General features: G+C 35.0%; 2 protein-coding genes across 2 annotated transcripts; one reads left to right on the forward strand and one right to left on the reverse strand.

Moving 5' to 3' along the window:
• Positions 1 to 132: 132 nt before the first annotated feature.
• Positions 133 to 11,208, forward strand: LOC129786709 (myogenic-determination protein). The gene is made up of 7 exons (XM_055821894.1): positions 133 to 202; positions 266 to 645; positions 1,751 to 2,527; positions 2,601 to 2,685; positions 2,771 to 2,883; positions 10,081 to 10,159; positions 10,638 to 11,208. The coding sequence occupies exons 3-7, from the start codon at positions 2,156 to 2,158 to the stop codon at positions 10,778 to 10,780; spliced, it is 792 nt and encodes a 263-aa protein (XP_055677869.1). The 5' UTR covers positions 133 to 202; positions 266 to 645; positions 1,751 to 2,155; the 3' UTR covers positions 10,781 to 11,208.
• A 626-nt stretch (positions 11,209 to 11,834) lies between these two features.
• LOC129786662 (lysosomal acid glucosylceramidase) lies at positions 11,835 to 14,395 on the reverse strand. The gene is made up of 4 exons (XM_055821820.1): positions 14,256 to 14,395; positions 14,034 to 14,170; positions 13,592 to 13,931; positions 11,835 to 13,100 (listed from the first exon to the last, which is right to left on the reverse strand). The coding sequence occupies exons 1-4, from the start codon at positions 14,332 to 14,334 to the stop codon at positions 11,953 to 11,955; spliced, it is 1,704 nt and encodes a 567-aa protein (XP_055677795.1). The 5' UTR covers positions 14,335 to 14,395; the 3' UTR covers positions 11,835 to 11,952.
• Positions 14,396 to 15,403: the final 1,008 nt, after the last annotated feature.

Genomic DNA, 15,403 nt, shown 5'->3' on the forward strand with positions numbered 1-15,403 from the left:
AGGAGAGTTTAACTAAAAACTGCGATAAGGTGGTGGCCCATCGCTGTTCAATTGATGAATGATTTGCACCGACTGGCGTACGAAGATATTTCGCCTGGTAACTATACTGAATCAACTTCAATACTGTGCAGCTCGTACACTCCGCTCCATGGCCATAGCTTCATGGACTTGAAAATATTGTTATGCGGGGATCACACGGCATGTGTGTATGCCAGCACTGCACAAAAGCTTCACCAAGACACCATTAAACTCGTTGCACTTACAGGGAATTTATGGAGAGGAGAACTACCTGATTGAAAGGAAATTTTTTTCACTCCTCCTGACCACATGCCAATTTCGGCAGCCGAAATCGACAAAATCTCCACTCTGTATGGTGGAAAATTCCATGATGAACGGCGCATGGCAAGTCGCAAAGAACCAGAGAGAGGTGCTGAGGAAGAGAAGAAGACACAGAGCCCATTTAACTTTCTTCAAGCACATGGCTTTTTTGCTGTCTCTCCGCACCATCATCGGTCACTCTGTACAATACACACCGTGTCGGCAAAATGTGAATGATGCAACAAAGCCAGTGCCAACAATAAGCCCCCGTTTTTTCCGCTCAAACCCCATGAATGAAGTACGGAAGAAGAAAACAGAAATGATTAGGTATAGCGGGACAGCAAGTTTCTTTTAATTCTTTTCTTGCGCTCTATTAGTTCCTGCAAAGCAAAAAATGTTCTCTTTCATGGAAACTTTAAGGAGTGTCGGACAAAAAATTTGAAATTTTTTTTAAGTCTTTTTTCTGCATTCGTTTGGCTATTTATTTGGTCAATTTTTGCAATTCTCAGTAATTTGGGTTTTAAGACTCGTTTTTTAGGAGAGACTTTTCTGGCAGTCTTTTAAAAAGAGATTTAAGAGTATTGCATTAGCTAAGAAAATTGCTTATTGTTTGGATTTTTTACTTTAAATTTTTTTACGGCATGTTACATAAAGATTTTTTTCCATTGAATTGGTGAAAAGTCTGTACAATAAAGGCATTCATCTTGAATTTTGCAAGATTCTCCAATAAACTAAAAAAGAATATTCTAATAAGAATATTCTGCCACTCAAGAAAATATTCTAAGATAATTTTGATTTAACTGAAAATATGTCTTATTAGAATCTTATAGAGATTTTGAATTAACTTTTTGGGTCGTTTTAATCAATCAAAAGAATTAATTTATAATTGTTTAATTAATTCATTTTTTGTTTAATTATAATTAATTAACTTATTATATTTCTGTTTTTTTTTTGTTTTAAAAAATAAATAATTTTTAAGTCCTTAAAAATAGATTGAGTTCAATTTGAAACAATTTTTAATAAAATAAAAATTATTCAAAAAAATATTTATTTAAAAATAGCAGAAATATTTCTCAAAAAAAATAATAGATCGTAAGATAATTTTCATTATGAATTGAATTCCTTATAATTTTCAAACCCTGAAATACCATACAATTAAACAAATTTATCCCAAAAGAAAGTTTGAGAACCACATAGGTAAATTAAAAGAAAGATAAGAAATTGTCTACTTTCAGGCTTATGAAGCTTTTTAAATTTTCATTTTGTAACGTTCAAAATATTTTCTTCTCGGTCTCTAATGACTCTATTTAAAGATTAATTTATTCCTCCTTATTCTTCAAGATCCCTTGAAGATAATACAGAGCTAAAATCGCTCTTAAACTACAAAAAAAAATAATCTACTTTTTTTTTAAATTCATATTTGATTATACAGAAAACAGCTCAATAATCGGTAAATGAAAGAAATTGAAATGCGTGTGGAGTGTGTGAATCTCCTCCTTCGGGATTTTCACGAAATCAGCGTGAAATGGGTGGAGCTGGGAAACGAATTTCCCACTCTTCACACAGGCAAATGAAACATCTGCAGCCCGAGAAATCCCAATAACAGAATAACAAAAAATAGTGTCACATGTGCTTCTGAGGAATGATCATCTCGACAGCCTCGGTAGTGTCTCCTCAGTTGCGGGGAATTGAAGCCACGGAGAACGAGTGATTAGTGTTTGGGGGAGGAAGATTTGTTAGTGAGCAATTTCATTGGCATTCAACCCTTTTCTTCCGCGTGACGCGTGGGTGATGGTGGTTTGATGAGTGCGGAGTGTGCAGAAAAGAATCGGGGACAATGACCAAATTCAGTGAGAAATTGTGCTGCAAAATTGCACCGGATTACAAGAATGGCTACGAAGTGAGTCACAAAACTTCAACACCAGTCGGTGACTTTTACCCGCACTACCAGGCACCGATGCAGCTACAAACCGACGTGCAACAGCAGAGAGGGAATCACTTTGAGCAGCAGCAAACGCATCATCAAATATCCTCAGATGCAGATGACAATAGTTTGAGCTCTGAGGAGCACGTACTAGCACCAGTTGGATGCTCAGCTGGGCAATCTCGTCCCTGCTTAGCCTGGGCATGCAAGGCGTGCAAAAAGAAGAGCGTTACGGTGGACAGGAGGAAAGCTGCAACACTCCGTGAGCGCCGACGTTTGCGAAAAGTAATTTCAATTTCAGTTAGTTTTTAAAGACTTACAATTCTTAAACTTTTTTTTTGTAATTTCTCCGGGAAAGGTCAATGAGGCATTTGAGCTACTGAAGAGACGAACAAGTACAAACCCCAACCAAAGACTCCCCAAAGTCGAAATACTCAGAAATGGTAAGATTCCCTTTCTTTCTTTCTTTTTTTTTTTAAAAGAATTCTATTTTTAAGATATTTATAATTTTTATTGACTGCTTTGCAGCTATAGAGTATATTGAATCCTTGGAGGATTTACTACAAGAAACACCCGCCAATAGAGAAAGTCCCGACACTTCTGATGATCTGAATCAAACTTCTCGTTCTCAGGATTATATGGTGAGTCTTCTAGATTTTTTGTATTGGCTAAAAACTAAGAAAATTCAGAGATTTTATTTTAAATCCTTTATTTGGTAATTTATTGAAAAATTTCTTAAAAATTTAATGGAAAAAAATCAGCTGAGATTTAATGGCTTCAATCTTCACAATTAAATTCTCTATACTAATGCCGTTTTCTATTTAATAGATTTAATAATGAATTTTGTATTCGTTAGAGGAGTTATAAAAATGTTTTTTTTTTTTAAAAAGAAAGAATACAAAGATTTTTTCAATCAAACCTTCATAAATTAGAAATAAATTAGAATATTTGAGTAAAAATATTTGCAAGTTTTCAACTTTCATCGTCTATTCGAGCTTTGATTTCCCTTTTATTTCTTGAAAAAATTCAAGAGAATTTATTCGATAAAATATAATTATTTTTTACAAGAGGAGTGAGAAAAAATATTAAGATGTGCTCTATTCGATAAAATAGAGTAAATTAGAAAATCTGAATTTACGATAAATCTATTTTAAAAATTGATTTCAAAGTTGCTCCAAAGAATGTTTCGAAAGCCCGTCATTTAAAAAATATAGCTTCAATTAATTCCTCGACGTATTTATCAACTCAATTGACATTTTGTGTAAACTCCCGGCAACCACATTGAGATTCGCAAGAGAAAGCAAGAGGATTTCGGGAGTGTTTGCGTTGCTCCTTTTGACACAACAATTAATTGCCCCAACATTTATTTTCTATATGCGCGCCTCTGACTACCAGCTTGGCTATCATGCCATGTATATGCTCAAATACATATATACCTACCTATATTAAATCCTGATGAGATGACGAGAGAATATTTGAGAAATTCCCCAGAGTTACCGTGGCAAAAATTAATGCCCCTCATCCATGAATTGTGCGCAAATTTAAAGGCGGAAATATTTCACAGTAAAGTCAATTTGATGATTTGATACACCGCCCACCCACGTCTCTCGATTCTAACTCATTTGGTTGTCGCCAACATAGGGAGGGGTGAGGAAAACCCGCAAGAATCGGTGCTAATATTAGGTTTTCAAGTCTTAGAAGAACTTTCTCTTGCTTTTCATCAATTTTCAGCTATATTACTTTTCTTGTTCTGTTCATGCGGCGGGTGTCTTCAGCACGTCTCACAGTGCAAGGAACACCGGTTGTATGTTCAGGATGACACTCCGTGACAGCTTGACATATTGTGAATGCCACAAGAAGAGCCCGAGACTAGCTAATTCTCCACCTTCTTCTGCATTTTACACAAAATATCGAATACACAACAACTTTATTTCCGCCAAGAGGCAAATTAAATGCCACGGTGGTCCCACTTCATGCCATCCATTCTTTGTAATTTACATAAATGATTTTGTGCTTTTAATAGATAAAAATATAGGGGGTTATTAGGTTTCTTTATCAGTAGAGGGTGGTCCTTTGAAGACGAACTTTTTCACCCCTTTCAGCAATACTTTGCTTTGCTAAAAAAAAAACTAAATCAATTTATCTTGTTAAAGATAAAGGAAAACATTAAAATTGATTGTAACATACTAGATTTAGATTAGATTTAATCAGATTCTTATCCGTGCTGGGATTTCTTTTATAGTTTTTCAAGCTTTTGATACCTGATGGAAAACTCGTGCTGATTCAACAGAATTGAAACGTCTAAGTTCGCTAAAAACATTTCTAAATTCTGACAACTTTCTAATTTATAATTCCAACCTAATAATTTCTTCATTTAAGAAACGTACAAATATCGAAAGAAAATTAAAAGTAAAATAGTTTTTAAGAAGGAAACAATCAAACAAAATTGAGGAAATTCCTTTAATGATAATTCCCTCAAATGTGCCCTCAAAAAAAGAAGAAAATATTAAAAATCACCTTTAAGAATAAACAAAAAACACGGAACAGAAAAAATAGAAAATTTCCTTTTTTATTTATGTTTTCAATTTTCTTTTGACGCATCTTTATTGCCTCGTTTCCGCGTGATGGTTCATAAAAAAGATGATTGAGCGACATATTAGCATAACACATCTTAAATTTTAGGAAGAAGTAAAAAAAAACTAATCCTTTCATCTTGCTGAAAGACTTATTAATAAGATTGTGGAGAAAAGAACGCGAGGACATCTCTCAGCACTCAGATCATTTAGTGCTACTGCTGAAAAATTTATCCATTTGAATCACGGAGAGGGTGAAAATATATTTATTGCTTTGGCAATCAAACATGTTGTTATGCCAAAGCAACAGGAAAAAAATGTTATTGTCTCTCCATCAAAAGAGCATAGAGACAAACAATTCTTCCACCCATTTGTAATTAATTAAATTTTATGATGCAGATGAGTTTGTCTCCATGATGTACGCATGTTCCCTCCGGTATATGGAGCGATGTTTTATGAAAATGTACCGCGCCTCATAAAATTATTAATTATTTAATTAAATTCGACAGGCACTTAAGAGATGCATTTTGCTTTATTTTAAGTGCCTTTTCTTGTACTAAGCACCGAATCCACTCCTTTTTTTTTTGCTCCGACTCCCGTGGATTTTCTCTTGGTGTCTGCACACACATGCTGCACTTGAGATGGGTTTTTTTCCTTCGCCGATGGTGGTGCAAAAAAAAGGAGAAGGAGTGAGGAAAATGCAGTGTAGTACTTCGAGATTACTTTCTTTGATGCAATTAGACCCAAAGTTATACATCTTGTGAACCATTCACGTATCGTTGCTGTGAGAGAAAAAAAGATTCCCTCATCCATCTGCAAAACATCTGTGGTTAGCTACAAGGAGTATGCAAAAAGACTCTAAAGAAATGCAATATGAATATAATAATTAAATATATTTGCTATGAATCTCATGATTTTTTCATGCTCTTACTTAAAGCTTTTCTTCTTAACTCTTTAAAGAAATTTCTTTTCATTTCACTTAATTTTCATAGAAAGAATTATAAGGTTGAGAAGAAGAGGAAGAAAATGTAGTAGCTACATATTGGCAATTAATTCCCAAATATGTTCAGCTTGAGCCGCTTGAGCATAGTGCAGAGGAGCATATAAAGCGAGGAATGAGTTTCGTGTTAGAAGAACCCAATAAAATGGATCATATAGCTCATGTACCCCAAATTCCAAAATCATGTTCGAAAGCAAACGGATTTCCACTTCCCTCACGGAGGAAAATTTGTAATGACAACCCATATAAATCACGATCTGTTTTGACTTGGCGTTTCCTTCCACATCTCCTTCCCAAAATTTCCATCCCGAATGACTTGTGAACGGCACACCATAAGACGAATTTAAACATATCGAATGAAATGTGACGCCCCAAAATGCACGACACACGTGATTTTTCGGGTGTGCACATCAAATGGCATAAAGAATTGCCCCTCTTGCTTTTTATATTTTTCATTAAAAAACCATTGAAATGAGAATAAAGTCCTCCAAACCATCCTGATGTGGTTTAGTGGCGTGACGATTTAAAGAGGTTTTTTATCGAGATTATTTTTACTCTCTTCACTAAATCCATGCTATATAGAAAAAGTGTTGTGCAATTTATCTATATATCTATTTCTTGAGGTTCAAACTTTAACATCACGCTTAAGCATAAACATGACAAAATTTTACGACCAGTCGCCAGTGAGGATGAAAATTGTCAACATTCTCTACACCATTAAAATGCCTGAGAAAATTTCCTGCTCTGAAAAAAAATCTCAACACGAAAAGATTCTAAAAACTCCTTCAATTTTGTTATTTCGGCATTCCAGCAGGAAATATCAGTAATAAGCCAAAAATTATAATGATGGTTAAACTTAATAAAATTCTTCTAAAGCACTTTATTATTGTATGGGAAAGTTCCTCAATTAATTTTGCCAAAGAGATTATAAATGTTTCCTTGGGTGAGAAAGTTTCCCATAAATTACCTTTTCACTATCATTGATTGATTTAGTTTTTTTTTTAAATTGAAATAAAAGAAGAATTAAAGTATAATTACAGCTCCAACATATCTTTTTTTCACGTATTTTACGACTATTTTTATTCTCAATTTTTATGATTTTTTGTCTTGTAAAACCTGTGTATGTACTCCCTTAAAAATCATGCAGCCGGTACTCAAAAATCTCCCTGAATCCCAATAAAAATAAAACTTCTGTTTTACATAAAAATACTTAAATCCTTTCCTGGATTATAAGAAAAAAAACTCTTTCCCTCTCTATATGAATTTCCGTGATTTATGGGCATTTTCCGCGATTCAGTGCCACGGAGGAAAAGACGAAAGAAAGTATTCAATGGGGATAGAGGCTGATGGTTGTGTTTGCGTTTCTCATGCTTCGATGGCCATAAAGTGATTTGTCCTTTTGATTGAATTCTGGCCACACGCCAAGACCGAAATCTTTAATGTTCCTTTGCCATTTACTGGCTGGTGTAACGGGGAAGCTGATACACTCCATAATGGTTAGTTTTCTCTAATTTAATTAAAGCCACATCTCTTTCTTCTTATATTTATGATGTTGGGGATTTATCAAAAAGGCACACTCACTTATTCCATACATAACATATTTATGTACATAAGTATGTTCGTAGAAGCTCATTTAGCAATGGATGTTGCATTCACTAATTATAAATTTGTTGTTTTGAGGTACATATTTCTTATGCATTGCTATTCTCATGGGGAAAACTAACAAATAAACCTCTATTTGTGTGCTCATCTCCTCGGAAACTTGCAAAGGGAAAAGCTTTTCTCACAGAGGGACATCAGTCAGTATGGGAAAAGGGGTGTATATGGAGAGTGAACATTATAGTTTCGATGAAAACCAAGAAGCAACACATTTTCAATCTAATTTGGCACACCTTTGATCACTACACGCTTTTACGGATGCCGCGCAAACTAACTAATTAACTGAGCAAATTTTCAAAGAAATTTGCAAATTAATTATTAAATTTTTAACTTCTTCGTCTCGGGCTCTTGCATTGCGTTCCCGTTTTTCCTCGCATGTTGTTCATTTTGGTTTATTTATGAAGAAATAGAAAACTCGCATTATATACAATACAGCAGATAGGAAAAGTTGCTACATATAGAGTGTGTCTCTCTATTATTCAGCAGTGCGTAAAAGAAGTCAAAGAGAGGAGAGACCACTGCGTGGAGTAGTTAAGAGCGCTAAATTTACGATATCTCCTCCAGAAGACAATAAATTTGTTCTAATTCTGTAACGGTTAAAGGAAAACCCGCGTGCTCGGGGAAAATTGGTAACAGTGACATTCTTCTAATTTGTTTTTCATGTATCATCGCCACACATTTCACGTTTGTTGGTTTTTGTCTTTTACAATACGATGAAGTCTCACAGCGTTGACTTTTTCAGGAATAAGAACGACGAGGAAAATAATACATGAGAATGGCAATTATTTTTATCCATCATCCTCACATCTTGTTCCCCCTTCCTTCATTTTCATCACCTTCATTCGTTGCAGAATAAAATATCGATGAATTTTCCTGAAAGTTTTCTTCTAAGATTCTCAAATTTGTATTTCTTTAAGGATATCTTTCACTGAGGAATAAAGTATAAAGACCCTCTGTAATGCAACCTAAATGTCACCTTAAATTTTCCTGTCTGTCCCCTAAATTAGAGATATTTTTAAATTCATTCATTTTGTAAAATCATCGTGAAAATTATGCGAAAGTTTTCAACTGACAATTAATTGAATGGGTTTGGCAAAAAGCAGAGACAAAGGTCTTCCTCTTCGACGGCAATTAATGCCTCCAGAGCTAAAGTTTATGATGCGTTTCGCATTATAAACCCGCAGACGAAGAGACTTTTCCTTTCGTCTGTATATGATGTCTAAATCATAAGCTTATTGCATTTTCTTGACATGAAAATTTTCTTCTTGTGTGGCACGAAAAGCAAATTGCTTGTACAAATTTTTCTCATGTCATCTTGCGAGGGATTTAGGATCAACTGAATTGGACGTGCTGCCACATGTGCTACGGGAGGGATCTACCGCAGAATATGATCTGTGAAAATTTTTTAAATTGAATTCTTTAGAGAAAATTCTTTTAGATAACTTTTCAGTCAGTATCGGATTACAAAGAAGATTTAATTTGGGATGAAGATTAAAGAATTTTTTCAGGGAGATTAATCAGCTATTAATCGTTTTCTCTGAGCCTTTTGATTCACGCAAAACCTCTTTATGAAAGTTCTTACAGTGGAGTTGCCAGGTAAACCAGGCGCCTCCACTGCTGCTTCAGCTATAGAGGTGTCTGGATATTCATCAATGTTTTCTTTAACATTTTATTTGATTTTATCGAATAATTGTTATTCTTTTTTGTCCTTAAAAAAACACTTAATCTTTTAATTAAAAAAATGCATAAGACTCTACTCTAGATTGGCACATAGAATGTATGATCACCTACATAAATCATCAAATATTATGAAATCTCAAACCTTCCATGAGTCTCCTGAAGTCTCCTATATAGCTGTCATCGGGATGCACGGAGGCATGATTTGTTGCAGGATTCATGAGAAACATGTGCAATGATGCGCTTTTTCTTGAATGAATTCCTATAATAAAATTAATTTGCCCCGTTTTTCCGTGTACACCGCCGATGTTTCTTTTCCCAAGAGGCACAGAAAAGTCTCGCTGCTTAGTTAATGATGCATACAGCATCATGCTAAAACATTCTTTCTTTTTGGCTTGCTATGCGTCTGCAAAAAATGCAACCTCTCGACTTTCTCATGCAATAAAAGGACACACACATGGAAGACAAAATCAATTTTGCAACTTGTACCGAGAATTAGCACTTAATTAAGCAAAAGAGTTCGGTGAATTTGCTTTCTATTTTCACATTTCTGCGCCAGCAAGAGCGGTGCGTTGTAAATCCAGCAATAAATTTGTCCCAAAAGGAATGCCACTCCTCTTTGGCTTCAAGGCGCGTCAGGGTTCAATGGAAGTGTCGTCCAAATGTCATGAACTCGCGCGATTGGAATTAACATTGCGGAGATATTTGAGATTACATTCGAATCTCCCTTTTGCAAATGAATACAAATTCTACCGTCATGAGCGATGGTATTTTGGCATGAATTTGGAAAGATCATTAAAATAGTTACGCCGCGTATTACGGGGTGTCGTATGCCGTGAGAATTGAATAATTTTCACACAGAGTTTCACATTTCTTCTCCTTAGAATTCTACGATCTTCTTTTCTAACTTTTCGTTTATCTATTTTCAGAATTGCTGTCCTGGTTCCTTCTTGAAAGAAAGACTGCATCAATTAACCAAAGACACAGACAGATTTACGCCGATTGCCGGTAAGTGCCCGTGCCCTTGCCAAATTGAAGAATTTTTTTTAATGATTTTTTTTTGTTATAAAAGTAATAAAAAAGGAATTAATCCAATGGACAAAGCAAAGAGTTATTAAGTTATTTGCCAAGAAATATTTCTGTTTTAAATTTTTTGTTTAAAGAATGTTGGCAAAATGTTCACAAACTTAATGATTTTGTATTACTATGGGAATAATTAATTTTAAAAGCATATTTTAGCATTTAAAACGTTATTTAAGGGTTGTTAAATAAACGATGAAAAAATAGATTAAAAATGCCAGAAAAAACTGTTTATAATTAGGTATGTAACAAAGAGAATTTTTCAGTGAAAGAAATTTTTCTTAAAACAAAGTTCTAAACTAAATTAATTTATAAATATTAGCAATTCCTCCTTCCACAAAATCATCCCCTATAACAAACTATCTTTGATAAAATTGCAAAAGATCAATAAAAACTTTCCTTTCAGGCTACATTTCAACGGGAAATGTGAATGGATCGAGTCTGGAGTGTTTAAATTTAATTGTCCAGAGCATAAATGCCGTACAACCATCACCAGTCCATCCATCTGCAACTTCACTTCCCAGCAAATTTGATACAGTGGTTCAGTGATGCGTCTCCCCACCACCCCCACACCCCATTGAGACTCCAAAGATTTAAATAAATAAAAATTATTTTCCAGATTTTAGAGAAAATGCCTCGTGCGTAAAAAAAATCTCAAATGCAATAATTAGTGTTTGTAAAATTTAGTGATTGGCTTTATTATATAAAAAATATTAATTAGGATTAATTAGGTACACATTTTTTGTTAAAAAATAAATAAATAATCGAGATGAGAAACTCTATTAATTTGCAATTTATTCAATAGAAGTGATTTTAAGCATTAATATAGAAATTTTTAGTGAAGAATTGGATGAGATTATTTTTGTTCTCATAAACCAACCGTGTTGAGAGGATACGTGGTATACATAGAGATATATAGGGCAGGAAATGTGAGTTAAGATTTATATATAAAATGAATACAATCTTGTCGAATTTAATGTGTTGAAAGTATTTAATGGTTAATGACTTTGGGGTTCTTATCGGCTTCTCCAAGAAGAGATAATAAGTTGCTGCTTGTTTAGTTGAGCGCCCAAAGTGCCACTTGAGTGAGTTTCAAAAGCACTTTAATGTGTCGTACAGAGGAAGCTACTCTCACCCTCTAAAACCATCAGCTAGGGGATCATTTTGGTGTCAAATTGCTCTTGAATTTTCAGCGCATCATCTGCCGTTTTCGTCACATTTCAACCCAAAAAATCTCTTTGCTTTTGCGCCTTCTCAAACGTCTTCAAGTGAGGAAAGGGGAGTTTCTTGAATTGCCAGTTTAAGAGTAATTTATTTATTTACATTCTCTCCCCCCTCTCTATGCCATCTCAAATCATTCAATATAGATATATTTTCTCAATCTTTCGGAGGATCATTAGAGAAACACGACCGACGCATGCCTCTGTGCCTGCAACGGATATGTGGGCGTGCATTTATTTTTGAAAAGGTATCGGAAGGAGATTCCCGTGCAGTCAAAGAGAAAATTTGCCTGAGAGGCACACAAAACTTGACTAAATGGCCCATGAAATGGCTTGACAGTCGGAAAAAATGGGATTCACTTTAATCTTCCAAACGTGCTAAATTCTGTTTATTTTCCCAAAGGGATTGTCTTTTATTTTAAAAATTTTTTCACGCTCCATTTTAGGCAAAATTGCTTCATTTAATTTTTCTTAAGTGCTTTGAATACTTGTCCGTTGTCTCTAAGGAAGAACATTTAAAATTGATTTTTTCTCAAAGAAAATTACAGAATGAATTGATTTTCCCGGAACTGCAACATTTACGGCAGTTCTCAGTGGAATATTGAGAACAACCTTAACTGCATGCTCCTTCTTGTTGTAGATCACAAGAACAATTCGGCCATCGGGTCTCTGGAAACCAACAACCTCCACATGTGAATCACTCGATGAAACTTTGATCCTGACTGAATCCTCCGTGATAAATCGCGAGAAATGCCCAATTGCGTAGAAAAGTGGCTGCTTGTAGGCCTCATCGGCGGTTTTGTTAACAATAACGGCCGAATCGACAAAGTTATTCACATAATTGGGCCCTCCTTGTTCATCCAGCAGCAAATTCCAATCAATCCACCCATTGACTGAATGCTGCAAATCCTGCAGGTAGGCTGTAATATACTCCTCAGCCCTAGCCCAGGATCCCAAGATAGGTCCATGTGTCTGAAGAGGTTTATCCCCAATTGAAGATTCAGTATTGAGGATCAACTTATTAGTGAAGGTTTTGTGTGTGGTGTCCAAGACAAGGGGTGGTACAAAACGATCCCAATACCAATGCACGGCAAAACCAGCTAAATCATTCATCACATTTGGTCGAGCATCAACCATTTCGTTAAACCACCACGGGAAGGTGTAGCGTTGATCATCTCCCGCGAAAATCTTCACATTCCCGTATGAGCTGTTCCGGAGTGCTGGCGCTAAGTGATCCGCAACCCAGACGGCCTGGGGACGTGCTGTCCATCCCAGACTCATAAAATGTACAAACAACCACCCAATCACGCCATTCATTGGCTCATTGCCAGTCGTAATGCCCCACAAATTAACACCACTCTTGGCCATTAAATCAATAAAGCGCACGTGGTAGTCTGCCCATGTTTGGTAGTACTCCTCCTTCAGAGAACTAGCTCCTGTCCAATCGTTATTAGTCTTCATCCATATGGGTGAACTCCAAGCACTTCCGAGGAATTTAATATTACGATTTCCAGAGACATCTTGAAGGTGTTTGATTTTGTTAATTAACTCCACATCGCGGGGATCGAGGCTTGAGAAATTCGATAGACGAGCATCATCTTGGGGATTCTCATTGTACGCCCATGGCTGTAGATCAAAGTCACATCCACCTGGAAAATAAATTTAATTAGTTCAAAATTTTATTTTTTTTTACTTTTAATGATTTTTTCAATAGAAAAGCTCAACGTCTTTAAGGTGGAAAGCTCATTAAGAAGAAAAAAGTTTGATTTGTAAAGATTGATTTTCAGTTAATTTTTGGTTAATTTTGAGGCAAAAATTGTAATTCAAAAATTTATAAATTCTTTAAAAGGAGGCTATTAAATGAACCTTAAGTTATTTTTATATTTTTTTTTATATTTATATATATAAAAAAAATAAAGAGAAACGGAAGCTTAATAAAGTCAGTCAAAAGTGTGGAAAACGCTCAAATTAAATTTTTCAACGATTTCCAATTTTTTTCAAGCTCCTCAGCTTTTTGCATAATCTTATTGGAAATCCTATATTTTTAACTTTTTTTCTAAAACCCTTGACTGACTTTTTTACCCACAACCTCCCCTAATTAAGAAGAAACGGACCCCCTATAGATATTTATTTAACTTACCAATAGGAATTCTCATAAAATTATAACCAATTCCTGCACGTGAGTAGTAGGATTTGTAGAGCAAATCTTGTAGTTCAGGTGAAAGTTGATCTAAATTGTGGGAAACTGCCCCCGTGAAAGCACCACCGAAGCCAACAACTTTCTGATACTTCACGGTGGGATCGACATTCACATTCACTTGATTTTGATTGAGAAAATCCAGTAAATCACCAAATAAATTCCCAATGAAACCACCCACAAGGGATACTTGTGGCACCTTCTCAACTAGGTCACCAATAATGAAGTTCTCGGTGGAAGATGTTGGCCAAGAAAATTTGCTTACATTGAATCGCAAACCAGCCTACAAATATACATAAAATAAAGCATGATGAGAGCAACATTGTGATGTTGAGATGCCAGTTTCTATATCACAAGCAAATATTGCTCTTGATGATGAACTTACTTGACTTGAAGTGACTATTACGATGTCCGATTCGCCGGGATTATCAACATTTTCGTCAAGAAAATCACAATTTGTTTTGCTACACACACAAACGTACCCATTTGGATACTCTCGCAGATTGCATGGAATACTTTTAGCTAAAAATAGACAATAATACAATTATTTAGGGATTTAATGAAATTTCTTAATAAGAAACTCTCAATGAACTTTTATTCTTCTCACCATTTAAGGGAAGAGCTTTGATGGTGATGATGAAGAGTATCCACCACAGAAATGAAAGTTTTTTATGGAACTTTATCATTCTTGAGAGCTTTCTTTGGGAGCTAAAAATTCAACACTCCACTGGGAACGTCTGTTGGAAGACTGAAGAAACCTTGAATTTATTTGCTCGGTCAAGCATATATGGAGTACTTACCGAATAAAAGAACATTAAGAGATAAAAAGATAGTCGATTTGTTTGAATTGCTTTAGAAAATTTAACGTTTTATCAACTTACCGCATTATTTACATGCATAGTGTAGACGAAAATTTTATTCATTAATTAAATAAAAAATTTTACAAAAATATATAATCCTTCTGCTGCTTAGCTTTGTTTATTTTTCAACCCCTCTGTAAAGGGTAGAAGATTGTTACCGATTTAAAAATTAATCGTTATACAATAAATATCATCACCATCTGACCTTTCTCACCAGCAATACAATGCGTTATAATTAATCTCGAAATTCCAATCTAAAATTAATTGATTGATGGGTCAATAAGAAGGCGTTAAATTGTTGAGAATAATAAAAGCTCTAAAAGCTATTTTATCATTAAAATGCATAAAAGTCAGAAATATTCATCGAGCTCTTTTAGTCCCACAAATTAGTTCAAAATGAAACCCCAAGTAGTGATTTTGGCCTTAATTTTAGCATCAGGATGTAGTGGTTTTGTACTAATCTTGGATGATAGAACAGCAGAAATAACGACCAAAGCTCTATTGGCTTTCTACTATGATCAACGTATTATATCCTACATCCTAACTGAGGAGGAAATGGAGTCAGTCGCGTATGAATTATTCAAATCAGCCCTTCACAATACGTACCATTTTACCTTTTACGACTTTATAATTTCCGATTTAACGGATGATTACAAATTACCGGGCACAGAGGAGGGTATAACACCCCATTCCCACACCCACAGCTACATAGTCAGTTCAGAAGCTTTCTTTGGGCGTCAGGATGTGATTCAGAGTCTCTTCCGTCAGAATCCAAATGCAAAATGGGCCATTGCTATTACGAGCTTTATTGAGGAAAGAGATCTTCTGGAGTTCTACCGGAAGTACTGGGATCTCTACAACATGGCCTTCATTTTCACCTTCTGGAATACGTACA

This window comes from Lutzomyia longipalpis, chromosome 1 (genome assembly GCF_024334085.1).
Source record: "Lutzomyia longipalpis isolate SR_M1_2022 chromosome 1, ASM2433408v1".
NCBI classification, from domain to species: Eukaryota; Metazoa; Arthropoda; class Insecta; order Diptera; family Psychodidae; genus Lutzomyia; species Lutzomyia longipalpis.

Coding starts and splice junctions, on each gene's coding strand:
- LOC129786709 (XM_055821894.1), top strand. CDS start 2,156: ATGACCAAATTCAGTGAGAAATTGTGCTGCAAAATTGCACCGGATTAC. Junction 2,528..2,600: donor AGCGCCGACGTTTGCGAAAA/GTAATTTCAATT, acceptor TCTCCGGGAAAG/GTCAATGAGGCATTTGAGCT. Junction 2,686..2,770: donor AGTCGAAATACTCAGAAATG/GTAAGATTCCCT, acceptor ACTGCTTTGCAG/CTATAGAGTATATTGAATCC.
- LOC129786662 (XM_055821820.1), bottom strand. CDS start 14,334: ATGATAAAGTTCCATAAAAAACTTTCATTTCTGTGGTGGATACTCTTC. Junction 14,171..14,255: donor CAAAGCTCTTCCCTTAAATG/GTGAGAAGAATA, acceptor GTCTATTTTTAG/CTAAAAGTATTCCATGCAAT. Junction 13,932..14,033: donor TAATAGTCACTTCAAGTCAA/GTAAGTTCATCA, acceptor GTATATTTGTAG/GCTGGTTTGCGATTCAATGT.